A 16,433-nucleotide genomic window follows, 5' to 3' on the forward strand; every position below is an offset into this window, starting at 1 on the left:
GCAGAATCAACCAACCACATCAGCATCTTGCAAAAATGGGTAAAGAGTGGGCAAAGCTGACAGCTTAGGCACACAAAGTGTCTTTATGTGCCATCCTAGGCAGGCAGGAACCCAGGCTCAGATTGCCCTTATTTATTACCATACAGCTATAATGCCTTGACCCAACCATATTGGTGGTTTAAAAGCCTCTGTGGGGTTTTATTATCAGGAGGCAAACCATTACAAAATTCAAAAGGGAATATTCCCTGGGTGCAAATTGACCCACAGGGATACATTTGTAGTCCTTCTCAGATTTTGTAGAATAAGAACCTTTGTATGTAAGTGTACAACCACACCAAGATTATCTGAGATCTCAGTTAAAGCCCTGGAAAAGCCAAACACACATGAGCCATACTTTACCTGTACCAGAAAGAAACACTGGCAAGCAGAACCAGTCACCATCTGAATTGTTCTTTAGGGTTATGTCTCTGTAGCACTATGGTCTGCATGGTTTTCATATATTAGAATAATATTCTACCAGTTTTAGGAGTTCATGAGTAAACCTTTATATATAACAGGTTCAACTTCACAACAGTTAGCATGCCAGGATGAAATTGTTTATTTCCTTGAGAATAAAATTAACATGTAATTTCAAATGTTGTCATGCTTTGAGGAACTGAGCAAAAGTCCTATGGTCAGTAGTCTTCCATTAACTGTAGCACTGTACAGTAACTTATTAATTTGGTCTTGCCTAATACGTGGAGGCTACCTGAAATCACACAGCAAGCCTGTTTTGAGTTTCTTCTAGATATTTCTTCCAGATTGATCAGACATGCTTTGTGATTGTTTCATATTTAGTGTTATTTACCCTCAAAAATTATTTAAAAAACATTGAAAGCACACGCTGTCTGAAAAACACAATTGACAGAGGTTTCCCAGTGACCTTCATATGTAGAGTAGTTGACTAAAAGATGAGAGGAATTGCAACAGGCCACTACAAATATCCAATATTCATCACTCTTTTTGTCCAGTTATACCCTTCAAAAATATACCACATTTTTCAGTCACATGCAGCTGTGACTTGGATACACAAATAAGTGGGGCAAAATTACTTACTGCATTCCTTTAGAACTATATCCCTATAGATGTACTGATTTTTTAAAAAAAAAAATAAGATTTTATTTAAGAGAAGATATAGCCATGAAGAGTAGCAAGGAAGAGTAGTAATCACAGGAACAAAATAAGGGACCAATTCCTGAAGTCCTTACTCAGAGATAAATTCTCTGCTGGGACAAATGAATGAAATCCATTGAAGTCAATGGAGCTGTGCTCATTTATGCCTGCAGAGAATTTGGCCCTTTTCAGAGAGTCTTTACTAAGGCCAATCTTCCGCTGACATCAAGTTAAGGACTGAGTGAAAGCTAAGTGAAGACTTCAGTATTTGTCCCAGTGAAAGGAACTGTTGGACAACAAAGGTTTTGTGAGACTCATGATGTACTCAGGAAGCCCTCCTTGTGTTTTGTAACCAAAAATATCAATCACGAATATCTTAAGCAAAAATAGACTAGCGAGTGCTGCGCTCGAGAAGTGCCAGAATGCAGGTATCTGAAGGGCCATAAAATGCCATTCCAGCTCTCCAAAAAGGGGCTGGAATGCCATCCAAGAGTGTTCCAGCAGGGCTCAAATACAACTTTAGAGTACTGGCTTACTTTGGCAAATTCTTTTATCCCACCCTCAGTTAAACAACGTGTAAAACAGACAGAACCTGGCATTGCATTTTCTGAAGAAACACAAAGTTGACTTATCTCCTTCTAGTACTGAATTATGAGCCATTTTGACTCCCCAAGGCAGTGTAAATGGGTTCGCTCACTGAAGTGAGTCTCTGTGTTGTTACTTGCAAACAGTTTAATAAAAAGATGTTACAAAAATGGTAGAACTGATGGGAGTGTTGGCTTGTGCATGTGTCACAGAAACAGGTACAAAGCCTGTCCATTCAGAACCCTACTGCAATAGTTGTACTAAGTAGCTGGAGTATACAAAAACTTTTCCTTATGGCTTGAAATAGCCAGAAATGTCATCTTTGTAAACCAGTATGAGCAATTAACATTAACAATTAAAAATGTTGTTAAGATAAACCAATATCAAGAATCTATGTCTTCAGAAACAAACAACATAGAGCCAAATTCTGCCCTCCATTGCTGTCATGCAACCTCATTCATTAATTGCAGGGAGGGCAGAATATAGACCTTATCTAAATACATAGTTTGTCTTGCCCTAAGAAAATATGTCTTATTTAACTCTGATCTTCCCTTCTGAAGGGTAAATATTGATATTTGAAATACCTAATTATATTTACAGCTGTACAACACTGATGTTATATACTTGTAAAATATAACTAGTACTTTATAAACAAGGGGTAAGTGATACAATCTGCTTCAAACGGGGGAGCAGACATCCTCACACATTTTCTTTGTCAAATTCACAAACAAAATACATTGTAATGTGACAGGCAACGTCATTCCATCCACCGGAGGCCACCATTTCCACACAGTCTTCTTCATCATAGGCATTATTGGGTTCACCGCTGCGCCATTTGTTGAAGGTCTGCATGGCTGATCGATCAGAATACACAAAATTGCCCTCTTTTTCCAGGTCATTGATCCCAATGAAAACTCTGGTGAGCCCTGCTTGATTGATGTAAGAAGCAATCAGACTATTTGTATTCTCATCCTTGGGCATGCTCAGTGTTCCTCCTCTTCCATGGCAGTAGAGCTGGGCATCCATATATCTTTTCTCTTCTTTCACCAGTAGGTATATCTTATTATCTGTCTCACGCACACCAGCGACAGCTGCGGGGGAGGGCAGTGCTGAAAAGTGAGCACTCGCATTTCTATAAACCAACTTAATGCACACCACAAAAATAGATACACAAATCAAATATGAAATGGCCATATTCTTTAAGAGCAGCTTCATCATTAAAAAAAAATAGGGCACTTGGAAAGGGAGAAACATACAAAATAAACATACCATTTTTTATGAATTTTAATTCAGTTGTCAGCTGGGCCACTTGGATATCCATTTCACCAATAGCCTTCCTTAGCTGGCTGCATTCACAAGGGATGCCTGCAGAGATCGGGGGGTGCTTGCTGTTAAATTGTATATACAATCATAAATAAAAATGTTTTGTGAAATATATTTATGTGACTGTATTGCTCACAAAAGGGGCTAGCCTGATGACCCCAGAGAGTGAAATTCTCTGTCCAAATAATAGGCAGCAACTGTGCAAACTTCCCCATGTTGACCCACCAACATCCTTCACTCTGACCTGTGGGTCTACCTATAGGAGTTCAGTTCACTCTCTATGCCACCTCAGTCCTTGGCCTCTCTGAGGAGATCCCAAATGACGGTGCCAATTAATGCCAAACATGTGGCAGACACCGGTCCACTAGGAACAAAAATAGGACGTCTTTAAACTTCTTAGTTCTCAGTGATGCATATATAAGGCAAAAATCTCCTCTTCCATCTTCAATGCAGATCTCTTTTCCACACAGGAAATCTGTATGGCTTATTCTGCATTTGCTCTGCACGAGGGATCTATCTGCACAACAGATCAGAAGCAGATGTTGCTCCTATTATGTAATGCTCAGAATTAGCCCTAAAAGACAGTTCTGGCCATTTCAAAAGTGTTCCTTTGTTATAGTTCTTCCAATAAAAGACTTAAGACTCTAGAATTCTGCCCATTATCCCAAATTTACATTGGTCTGAAAAAAGCAATTTTAATAAGATTATTAAAAAGGTAACTTCTGTGAGCCCAGTTTTGAAAACTAGGTTCCAGGTAAGGCACCCAGTTCTGCATATGGGTATTCAAACCTGTATTTAATCATACTAATATCCAGTTTAGCTACCTAACTGTCTAATCGCACCCCCACCTATCAGCTCTCATTCAGTATCCTGCCCCAGATCTGCCTGTAATGTCAGCCTCCATGGCCCATTTGTTAAATTTTCAAACAAGAACTTTTGTGCTTTCTCCAATTCTGCCCATCACAGGTGGGAGGAGCTCCCTGTAAATATCCACAAAGCCACTTCATTGTTCTTCTTCAAAACCCTCCTTATAACTCCTCTTTGCCACAATGCCTACACAAAAATTCAACAAGAGTTGGGCTGCTAGTACACTGATACTGCAGGGGCTCGTTAACCTGCACATCTACCAATGGGATATATGCCATCATGTGCCAGCAATGCCCTTTTGCCATGTACATTGGCCAAACTGGACAGTCTCTACGCAAAAGAATAAATGGACACAAATCTGACATCAAGAATTATAACATTCAAAAACCAGTAGGAGAACACTTCAATCTCCCTGGTCACTCAATAACAGACTTAAAAGTGGCAATTCTTCAAAAAAAAAAAAATCCTTCAAAAATAGACTCCAATGTGAAACTGCAGAACCGGAATTAATTTTCAAACTGGACACCATCAAATTAGGCCTGAATAAAGACAAGGAGTGGATGGGTCATTACAAAAACTAATTTCCCCATACTTTTACTCACACCTTCTTGTCAACTGTTGGAAATGGGCCACCCTCGTTACCGCTACTAAAGTGATTTTTCCTCACTTGGTAATCTACTGTTAATTGAATTGTCTCGTTAGACTGACCCCCCCACTTGGTAAGGCAACTCCCATCTTTTCATGTACTATGTATACATACCTGTTACTGTATTTTCCACTCCATGCATCTGATGAAGTGGGTTCTAGCCTACGAAAGCTTATGCCCAAATAAAATTTGTTAGTCTCTACGGTGCCACAAGGACTCCTCATCGTTTTTGCTGATACAAACTAACACAGCTACCACTCTGAAATTTGAGTAGTGTAGATCAGCTGTAAATTACTAACCCCCAATGGAGCAAGGAGAAAGCAGGGGAGGAAATGCAACTCAGAAGTGTGTCTCCTGCAGCTATTCCTAGGCTAGTGTAGCTAGCACATACTAAGCCCCTGACTCAGCAAAGCTTTTAAACACCTGTCTAAATCCATGCCACTTCAGCAAACCTCTTAAACATTTTGAACTTACACATGTGCTAAAGTACTTTGCAGGCCCTTTGCTGCTTACTGCTGTATGCCTGGACCCAGGGTCTAAGTAGCAAATGTAGGAGTAAAAGGGGGGTTCCTTCTCCTTTTGAATGGGCACAGTCCAAGTCACTATCCATCCCTAAGACTCCTCTCCTCACATACAAGACACTGCATAGCCTTGCTCCTTCCTAACCTTCCCATAAGAGCAGATGTTTTAGTAAACATTGATTGTTCATTACTCACTGCCTAATAACCACACTGTTACATTTGTATCATTCAGTGGTTGCTAACAAACACATAATTAATGCAAACAACATTTCCATTTTTACATTTCCATTATCTAAGATAAAATCTATTAAAGATATTAGAATGCAGGGGAGGGGCTGCATTTTTGTCCTAAAAGCACTGATAGTCTATTATTTTCCATCATCTGAGTCTAAGGCCAGGTCTATGCTACAAAGTTACATTGCGATAACTATATCACTCAGGGGTGTGAAAAATTCACACCCCCGAGCGATGCAGTTATACTGACTTAGCTCCCCTGCATAGACAGCACTATGTCAAGGGGTGGGCTTCTCCTGTCAACATAGCTATTGCCTCTCATGGAGGTGGATTAACTGCGCCGATAGGAGAAGCTCTCCCATCAATACAGCAGCATCTTCACTGATGCAGCTGCACTGGTACAGATGCGCCGATGCAACATTTTACATTTAGACTGGCCCTAAGCTTTTCATACTCCTAACAAGATATTGTGTTCCCGTTGATCATCCAGTGGTTTTTCAGATTCTCAAACGATGTGTAGAAGGGCTTTGCAAAACAGCTTCTCTCCACCAGCATAGCTGGCAAAAATCACGGTATTCTTGAAAACCAAAATAAGGTCAGTTCTGTAGATCAGTGGTTCTCAAATGTATTCGATTGTGTCCCCTTCTTTGTGTTTGTAGTAGTTTACAGCCTCCCTCCCCGCAACACACAAGTACATATACCCATAAAAAAAAAATCAACATGCAACTCTCAATAAATATTAAAAACAGCAAGGCATTGATTCAAACAGAGCCAACAATCCATTGTAATAAGAGCAAAAGAAAAACTGCAATTGTGGTCGATGCTTACAATTAAATGCACACACCACGTCACAGCAAAGAATGGATTAAAGTACAGAGGGCAATGACTTTGAATAATGCTAGGCAAGCTTAGCAGAAATCCATGAAAATGCACAGTGCCATCTGAGGACCTGATATGTCTGGAGGAATCCGCTTAGTTATTTATTCATTGCTGGGGGTAAAATGTGTGCAGTAAGTTCTTTTCCCGCAAAAGCTTTTCATGCCCCCCAGAATACATTCTGCACCCCACCCCCGCCCCGGGGCACCTGCCCCCGCAGTTTGAGAACAACAGCTGTGGATGAAAATATGCCCTCCTACCCTGCCAATAAATTCTGCAAAGCCTGAGCCTGTTGGCCTTGTAGACACTGGCATGAAGTCCCTAAATCGCTCCTTAGGCCCTATTCATGCACTAAGAACCACATACATAGCACAGCTTTGTGCCCATGAGATGTCCCACTGAAGTCAATGAAGGTGCAGGGGTCCCCCACAAGGTTCTCAGTGCAGAATCAGGGCCTAAGTAGGATGTCCAGAGATGTCTTTTTACACAGTGGTGAATGACTGGGAACAAGTTGCATTCCTGCTCCCATTAGCTTTCTGGAATAACTAAATCCAGGTTGAGTTAGTGGGGAACTATTGAGCATTCTTTCAAGCAGTTGTCCACCCCCCCAGAAGGAATTACAGTACAACTCCCAGCAGCCATTGCATCCTCAACAAACTTTTTGTAAAAGTACCTTGTAGATGTGCAGTATAATCCAAATTACAATGCATAAATCAGAAGAGGTTATTCAAAATTTTTACTTCCAACAGCATTCTTCAGCATTTTTTAAAGGAATGTGTACTATACATGATTTATACATTTTTAAAAAAAAACTATACACTTTGAAGATCTATCATGGTTTACCTGGGTCTCCATTAGGACCAGGTGGCCCTATATCCCCATTATCTCCCTTTTCACCTAAAAAATGAAAAATAGCATCAATTTTGCTGCTCAACAAACAGATTGGGTCACCAATTTCATTAACAGGAAGTTTCTAACAGGGTTTGTGTGTTAATGACTAAGATTTAAGGCAAAAAACAAATGCATAATGTAGAGATGGGCCCCAAACGATGGAGAATTTGGATTTGTTGTCCCAGTCAGTTCATCATCAAGACAGGCTCAAACTGTGCAGTTGGGATTCAGGGACAAACATCATGACTAGTTTCATTCTGTTCCATCTCCTGTTATTTGTGCCAGCACTTGCTTAGGCACTTTACAGAGCAATGACTTCCGTGGAACCTGTAAGGAAGTAGCACTTCTGAAAATCAGGCCACTTTTATTTAGGTACCTAAATTTTGATTTAGAAGCCTAAAATTAGACAACTCCATTGAAAATGCTGTTCAAAATGATTTGACCAATGTCACAGAAGAAGTGGGAAGTCCAAGGAATTCAGACCTCATGGCTCCTGAATCTGTGCCTCTACCAAAGTACAATCCTACTTCCAACCCGCTCTCCTTTAAATACCTATACTTGGAAGTTGATGTAACTTAAACTCTTTAATCTACCCAGAAGTCAGCTTTCTGAGACCTCTTGATCCTGCTGTGTGTCAGGGTATAAGATAACTAGTCCAGAGATCTCCATCATTTGATTGACTAGAATGTGATTTAATTATAGGACTTGCTGTCTATTGTGTCAAGGTCCCTTCCCCACTCTGAACTCTAGGGTACAGATGTTGGGACCTGCATGAAAACCTCCTAAGCTTACTTTTACCAGCTTAGGTTAAACTTCCCAAAGGTACAAACTATTTTCCTTTTTCCCTTGAACTTTCACTGCCACCACCAAACGTCTAACACCAGTTACTGGGAACGAGTCCATTTGGAAACGTCTTTCCCCCCCAAAATCCTCCCAAATCTTACACCCCCTTTCCCAGGGAAGGTTTGATAAAAATCCTCACCAATTTGCATAGGTGACCACAGACCCAAACCCTTGGATCTTAAGAACAATGAAAAAGCATTCAGTTTCTTAAAAGAATTTTAACAGAAGTAAAAAGAATCACCTCTGTAAAATCAGGATGGTAAATACCTTACAGGGTAATTAGATTCAGAACATAGAGAATCCCTCTAGGCAAAACCTTAAGTTACAAAAAGACACAAAAACAGGAATATCCATTCCATTCAGCACAGCTTATTTTCTAAGCCATTTAAACAAACAGAATCTAACGCATATCTAGCTAGATTACTTACTAAGTTCTAAGACTCCATTCCTGTTCTGTCCCCGGCAAAAGCATCACACAGACAGAGAGAAAGGCTTTGTTTTTCCCTCCCCCCAGCTTTTGAAAGTATCTTGTCTCCTCATTGGTCATTTTGGTCAGGTGCCAGCGAGGTTATCCTAGCTTCTTAACCCTTTACAGGTGAAAGGGTTTTTCCTCTGACCAGGAGGGATTTTAAAGGTGCTTACCCTTCCCTTTATATTTATGACAATTGTGGTAAGCCCTGAAACAATCTGAGTAATTTTAATTATGAACTGGACTCATCTCAAAGATAAATGGCCCTTGATTATTCAGTTGAGACACCATGGGAGAAAAAAAGATTGAATCAAATATACCTTTTGAACCGATGGGACCAATTTTTCCATGTCGACCCATACTGCCCTTCTGTCCTTTGTCCCCCATTTCTCCTAAACATAAGAAAAAGATCAAAGACACAAGTTAAAAACATTGTCTGCTTTATTCAGACCCCCAGCAGCACTTCAGTATCATTTTCTATGGCAGGCAGCAGAAAATGTTGTAGCAAATTTTCTTTGCAATTACAGTGAATGATCACCAAGGTTTGTCAAATTCCAGGAGTCCAGCTCTTTCCTCATCCATGGCCTGCTACATAAATAACACAGAAGCACATTTAATCTTCTCAGTGCAGTTGACTTCACTGGGACTGCACAGGTGTAAATGAAAATAGAATTTGACTGAAAGCCATAAAAAAAGGTTTTGTATGACTCCACTCAGATAATTTGTCATGCCAATGTATTGTTGAAAATAAAGGGAGATTCCAGAAAAACTTGTGGACCAAAAGGCTGAATCTATTACAGAATTTAAGAGATTTACAGGTCTTCAAGCATAATGAGTCAATTTGTCTAGTGCAGTGGTTCTCAACCATGGGTACACGTACCTATGGAGATACGCAGAGGTATTCCAGGGGTACAGCCACTCAGCTAGATATTTGCCTAGTTTTACAACAGACTACATAAAAAGCACTAGGGAAGCCAGTACAAACTAAAATTTCATACAATGACTAGTTTATACTGCTCTATATACTATACACTGAAATGTAAGTACAATATTTATATTCCAATTGATTTATTTTATAATTATATGGTAAAAATGAGAATGTAAGCCATTTTTCAGTAATAGCGTGCTGTGACACTTCTGTATTTTTAGGTTTGATTCTGTAAGCAAGTAGTTTTTAAGTGAGGTGAAACGTGGGGTACGCAAGACAAATCAGACTCCTGAAAGGGGTAAAGTAGTCTGGAAAGGTTGTGAAGCTCTGATCTAATGGAGTAGCAACAAAGTAACTAAGAGCAAAATTTAGTCTTTGTGTTCTGTAAATTCAGTGGAAGGCAGTTGCATACTTATTCTTTTCTCTATACTCTAAACATCTCAATAGTATTATAATGAGAAATAGTGAAAGCCTTATGTTTGCCCTCTAGGGGCGCGCACGCATGCACGCACACACACAGTCTAAGTAATTCACAGCAGGAATGTAAAGTGTTATTAATTTTAATGAAGATACCATGCAGTACTTTACAGTGGAGTTGTGGTAAATGAGCCACTTGAAAATTATCTTCCTCAGCAATTTTTAATGAATAAAAGGATAAATAAGCACATTACAACAGCTGACATAAATTGTCAACAGAGTTGCCATAATGTACCCTCTTCTCCTTTCAGTGTTTGTCCTGGCTTTCCATTGTGTATACACAGAAATCTAATAGAAAAGGGTTTGATTCACTTTCTTCATCTGACTTTGACCCCTTTTTCCTTGGTTGTACCATATAACAGAATATTCAGATAGCTCATGGAAAACAAGTGCATTGTAGGAGGTGTGTGTCATGTTTTATCCTCATATATCACACAAAGTAAGCTGAAGAAGAGAAACCACTCTTATCTGATCAACGAATCATTATAGAGTGGGTCTTGGTATCATTTATCTGAACTCTTCCCCAGAAGGTATCTGTCATGTCAATTATCACAAAAGTAGTTTTAATCAAAAGTGATGTTACGATCCACTGGCTGGAATCAATGGCCACATTCTACCATCACTAGTCAAAAGTGGAATTTAGTCCACCATATGTGTCTAAGGTAGGAAAGTGAGCCAAGAAGTCTCAAGTGTGGCTCTTCTTCTTCACACCCTTCAACCAATATGGGAAATTGTTATCCTGTTGGTATAGACAGTGTCAACAGACTTCAAAATCCACTATTCGAAAGCATGGGAGATATCTCCTGCTACGCAGTGTCTAGAATCCTTTCTGTAATGAATATTGAAAATGGTTTGGCCCTGTCTACGCTAGCAGCCAAAACATTTTCAGTGCTGGGAGGACCAGGGTCTGACAACAATTGCTAAACACTGCACATTACTGAAGCTTTGGCTTAAACCATGCCACCCATGGTTAGTAAGCCACAGCTCTTCTAAGCAAATCCAAGTGGATATGCAGGTGCCATATATACTTAGTTTGTCTGAGCTGGAAGTTGCTCTTTGCCTGTAGTGTAGTAACTCTGAAGCCAGCAAGATCATTCATCCTTGGGGGAGGGAGGCGGGGGATAATCTGGACCTGGTGAATACCTGCTGTGTCAGATGACTTGTTTCAAGTAGGCTTTCCAGGAAATGTCCCTGTCCTGACTTGTAAACAGCATTAAAAGGGAGTAGCCTTGGTTTTTTGCTGTTCATCCCACCATCAGGCATGGTGGAAGGGGGGCTCAAAAGAGCACCCTGATCCTACTTCTCAGTGTATGCCCACTGGCTATGCCCTCCCACTCATCCCACACAGACATGCGAGAGCCACATTCTGGCCATACACCCTCCTCATACCAGTTAGCCCTCTATACTAGGGACTCCACATGGAATGGCGTAGCAACTAGCTGTGCCAGCTATACACCAGCTAAGGAGCTCCACGAGCTTTCAGTTCCAATTGCCTGATGAGTCTGCATTAGTGGACTAGAGCAGGGGAGACAATCTCACCCAGCATTTAGCAGCTTGGTCTACAACTGTTTCCACTAAAAATCCTATGTGGCCTTCTTCTCAAAGGAAATCTAGTCTTATTTTAAACTGTGCAACATATTTTATGCATTGTCCCAAAATGAAAGAACCATTCATTCAATGAGATGAATTCAAGGAAATATTACTATACACAATAGGCCAGATCTTCAGCTTATGAATTGTCATAGTTTAGTTGAAGTCACTAGAGCTATGACAATTTATGCCAGCTGAGGATCTGGCCCATCGTATTATCAACCTGTGGAATTCTTTGCTGCAGATCACAGTCACGTACTTTGGCTGGATTTTTTTTAAAGCCTAGATACTTTTATAACTAAAAATATAATTTTAAGATAAGAACAATCAAATAGCATGCTTCTAGGCAAAACCTAGTCTCCATAGGGTCAGGAAGAAATCTCCTTATTACCCTGGGTGGAAGTTTCACACAACTAGCTACCAGTAGATGCATTATGCTGGGGTAGGAAGCTCAGATTCCACCTTCCTTGGATGCATCTGTTGTTGGTTGAGGTCATAAAGGCTAACTGGCCTGATTCAAAATGGCAAGTCATATGACCAATGACAAGTCATATGACCAACGTCTGTCTTGTATTATCTATGGTATTTCCTAGGCATCATGATTATGAAAAAGGACCAAAAGTTCTAAAAGGAATGATGTGTACATAGTCATTGTGGAATTAGGAAACTGTACATGAAACCACAGGTATTTTCTTCCTAATGCATGTGATCCCAGTAGAAAAACAGAAGCAATATGTACAATCAATTGAAAAAGTACTGTCTGGGAGATAGCCTCAACTCACATGTTGGATTCAAGATTCCTTGAACACTTTAAGGCTTCAGTCGATGGTACTGTATTAACTGCAGTTATTTTTGCTGGAATGTGATGAATGTTGGGGATGTATTTCCCAGGAACTACAAGTGTGTCAAAAAGTGTTAGCCTGTTATGACCTTACTAAGCTTATCAGAAAGTGACCTTGCTCACTCAGATATGAATTGGTTACAGGAAGACTGGGGGTTATAATAAAAGGATTATATCAGAGGTTTGAACACCCAGCCCTAGGGGTCCTTAATAATTCATTTCAAACAGCTGTATCTGAAATGAAACAGACTTTTATTCAGCCCATAAATATAACATGATATATAAACACAACTAATTTGCTTCTTGTGACTTCACATCCTTTTATGCAAACAGAAGAGACTACTTATCAATAATAACCAGTAAAATGAAGCCTGTGTGTTCTACTCAGAAATAAGTTTGTTTATCTCAAACCCAGGAAACATATATTAATTATCCTGTGCTCATTAAAAGAATTGTTTGGATTTTATTTTTTTCTACAGTCTCTCTTCCCCTACAGGAGTTTGCTTGTTCCATCCTCACAGAAACACTCACTGGCTGGTAGCAAACTATAGTGTCATTCAAGGGTTTCATCAAACTTGCTTTATAACTCTTTTTCTCTGTGATTTAATCTCCCTGTGGGATAACCATTTAATTTCCCCATGGGAAAGCCTCTCTCCATGTAATTATTTCTTCCTATGGAGTAAACAATTTAAAGAGAGATTCCTCTACGTCATTGGTTCTCAAACTATGATTTGGGAACCACCTGTGGAGTCCATTCTAGCATACCACAGAACTGCCAAAAGAGCAATCCAAAAGAGGCATGAGGAAATTGGGGAGGATGGAAGCTCAGAGGGAATGCAGTCCTCATGCTGTCTCCCCTGGAGTGACCAAAAGAGATGTAACTACAAATTTGGACAAACAGTACAAACAGTCATCTGCAAGTCTCTGCTGGTGATGATACACTTTGAAACCAATGCCTCAGCATCACATGGAACTCCACAGATGATAGAAGACTTCAGGATCTTGGAAGTGAACTAAGGAAGAGGAAAGGCCAACTGATCTTCTTGGAGATCCTTCCCATGAGCAAGAGAAGGCAGAAAATACTAGAGGTGAACTATTGAGCCCATTCAAACAAAATGCATTTTAATACAGCCAAATGCAAAGGAACAAGGAATACAGGCCATAACAACAGAAAGGGAGACTGTATCCTGGAAGGCAGTGACTGAAAGGGATTTAGGGGTCACAGTGGACAAGCAACCCAACATGAGCTGTCAGTGTGATACTGTGGCAAAAGGGGCTAAAATCACCCTTGGATGCATAAATGGGGGAGTAATGAAGCAGGAGTAGGAAGGTGATTTTTACCTCTGTGTATGGCATTGGTGAGACCAGCATTGGAATGCTGTGTCCAGTTTTGCTATCCACATTTTAATAAGGATATTGAAAAACTGGAGATGGTGCACAGACAAGAGCCAAAAAAATGATTTTAGGCGGGGGAGAAAATGCCTTACAGCACGAGACATAAAGAGCTCAATCTGTTATCAAAAAGACGACTCAGAGGTGACTTGATCACAATTTACAAGTACCTTCAAGGGAAGAAAATACTGGGTACCATTCTAGTGGACAAAGGCAGAACAAGAACCAATGGCTAGCAGCTGAAGCCAAATAAATTCAAATTAGATATTAGCACAATTTTTTTTAAAAAGTGAGTGTGAGTAACCGTTGGAACAAACTACCAGGGAAGAGGGAGATTCTCCATCTCTTCATATCAAGGCTGGATGTCTTTCTGGAAAAAATGCTTTAGCCAAACACAAGTTATGCTTTAGTCAAATACAAGTTATTGAGATCAATGCAGAGTAACTGGATGAGATGTAATGGCCTGCACCAGACTGGATGATCCAATGGTCCTTTCTGGCCTTAAACTTTATGAATATATGAAATTAAAAAACAGGATCCATCTTTTATGGGATGCCACTGGCTGATAGTTATGTAAACCATTCTGCTGGTCATTCAGGCCCATAACCTGGATGTTATCTTCAGCTCAGACCTCTGTCTAAGTTCTCACATCAAGGCTATGTCCAAATCTTGCAGATTCTTTTGGTATAATATCTTTAAGAGATGACCTTTCCTATCCATCCAAGCAACTAAAACTCTCATCCAGGCTCTCATTAACTCATATCTTGATCATTGCAACATCCTTCTTTCTGGCCTTGACAAATGCAGTCTTACCCTGCTCATTTCCATTCCGAATGCTGCTGCAAAGATCATTTTCCTAGCCTGTCACTCTGACCGTGTCACCCGTCTCTTTGTATCCCTCCACTGGCTCCCTCTTCTCTATCACATCAAACATAAGCTACCTGTATGTACTTTAAAGACCTTTTGCACCCTATCCCCACACCACTCATTATCTCTCTGTATCAAAAGGTCAGTTCCCACCTCTGACTGGCCTATGATGCCAGCCTCCATCACCCACTGGTTAAATTTGCAAACAAGCACCTTCATGCTTTCTCCCATGCTGCCCTTCACGCTTGGAAAGAACTCCCCATAAAAATCTGCAAAGCTGCAAATCTCTCTTTACAGCTCTCCTTTGCTGAAATGATAAAAACGTTTGACAAAAGTTAGGTTGCTGATGTGCTGAGACCATGCCTCTCATGCTGACCTATATTGTCTCGTTTCCTTGTACTCCTGTCTGTCTGTCTCCATGCATTGGCTCTTGTCTTATAATAGATGTGTTATTTAACCTTTCCCACAATACCAAAAACAGGGGCATCCAATAAAATGAATAGGCTGCAGGTTTAATACAAACAAGAGAAAGTACTTTTTCACATAACGCACAATTACCCTGTGTCACTCATTGCCATGGGACATTGTAAATGGCCAAAAGTATAACTGGGTTCAAAAAAGAATTCGATAAGTCCATGGCTTTCTGAAAATTCAAGCACACTATCAACTGGCTCACCCTTATCCACATGCTTGTTGACTCCCTCAGAGAATTCTAATAGATTTGTGAGGCATGATTTCCCTTTACAAAAGCCATGTTGACTCTTGCCCAACAAACGTTAACCTGTCTGATAAGTCCGTTCTTTGCTACAGCTTCTACCAATTTGCCAGGTACCTTCCAGCCATCTGGTATGGAGGCTTGTTTCAGCAATGAGTATCAGTTAGTAGTTCTGAAATTTCATATTTTGAATTCCTTCAGTATTCTTGGGTGAATATCATCTGCTCCTGGTGACTTATTACTGTTTAATTTATCAGTTTGTTCTGAAACTTCTTCCATTGACTCAACAATGTGAGACACTACTTCAGATATGTTGCCCAGAAAGGCTAGCTCTGATGTGGGTATCTCCCCAACACCCTCTGCAGTGAAGACTGATGCAAAGAATTCATTTATCTTCTTTGCAATGACCTTGCATAGGTGCTGGAACTAGGGGTGCTTCCGCACCCCTGGCTTGAAGTGGTTTCCATCATATACAGGGTTTACAGTTTGGTTCAATGGCTCTCAGCACCCCTGTAACCTTGTATTCCTTGAGTTGTCTTTTAATACTTTGGTCACATAGAGGTCCTTGCTCCCCTTTTGGGAGGCTTCCTGATTCTAATGTACTTTAAAAAATTCTTATCATCTTTAGCAAGTTGTGTCTCAAATTCTTTCTTGGCCTGCCTTGTTATGTCTTTACACTTAACCTGCTAGAGTTTGTGCACCTTATTATTATCTTCACTAGGATTTGACTTCCAAATTTGAAAAGATGCCTTTTTGCCTCTAATGGTCTCCGTTATTCTGCTGTTTAGCCATGATGCTATTCTTTTGGTCCTCTTATTGTCTCTTCTGATTTGGGGTATGCATTTAGTTTGAGCCTCTATCAACATGTTTTTAAACAGTCCCCTTACTGCTTGCGGGCATTTAACCCTGGTGACAGCTCCTTTTAATTTCCATCTAACAAGCGTCCTCATTTTTAGGTAGTTCTCCTCTTTAAAGATCAATATTATCGTGGTGGGGTTTTTTTGGTACTATTCCTTCCATAAGGATGTTAAATGTAATTACATTATGGTCACTATTATTGAGCAGTTCAGCTATCATTACCTCTCGGACCAAATCCTGTGCTCCACTTACAACTAAATCAGGAATTGCCTCTCCTTCTGTGGGTTCCAGAACTAGCTGCTCCAAGAAGCAGTCATTTATGGTGTCTAAAAATTTTACCTCTGCATCAAACCCTGAG

The 16,433-nt window shown here is 40.2% G+C and overlaps 1 protein-coding gene across 3 annotated transcripts in view; it reads right to left on the reverse strand.

Moving 5' to 3' along the window:
- Positions 1 to 586: 586 nt before the first annotated feature.
- The window catches only part of COLEC11 (collectin subfamily member 11), a 41,121-nt gene continuing 25,274 nt past the window's right edge, over positions 587 to 16,433 (reverse strand). For 2 of the 3 annotated variants that reach the window (XM_074947703.1, XM_074947704.1), the window contains exons 4-7: positions 8,728 to 8,799; positions 7,048 to 7,101; positions 3,007 to 3,102; positions 587 to 2,846 (exon numbers count right to left, since the gene is read on the reverse strand). In XM_074947703.1, coding sequence (XP_074803804.1) covers positions 2,437 to 2,846; positions 3,007 to 3,102; positions 7,048 to 7,101; positions 8,728 to 8,799 — 632 coding nt within the window. In that variant the 3' untranslated portion in view covers positions 587 to 2,436. The remainder of the gene's footprint in view (positions 2,847 to 3,006; positions 3,103 to 7,047; positions 7,102 to 8,727; positions 8,800 to 16,433) is intronic. The other variant, XM_074947706.1, reaches the window with a different exon arrangement.

The sequence above is a fragment of the Natator depressus genome, chromosome 3 (assembly GCF_965152275.1).
Source record: "Natator depressus isolate rNatDep1 chromosome 3, rNatDep2.hap1, whole genome shotgun sequence".
NCBI classification, from domain to species: domain Eukaryota; kingdom Metazoa; phylum Chordata; order Testudines; family Cheloniidae; genus Natator; species Natator depressus.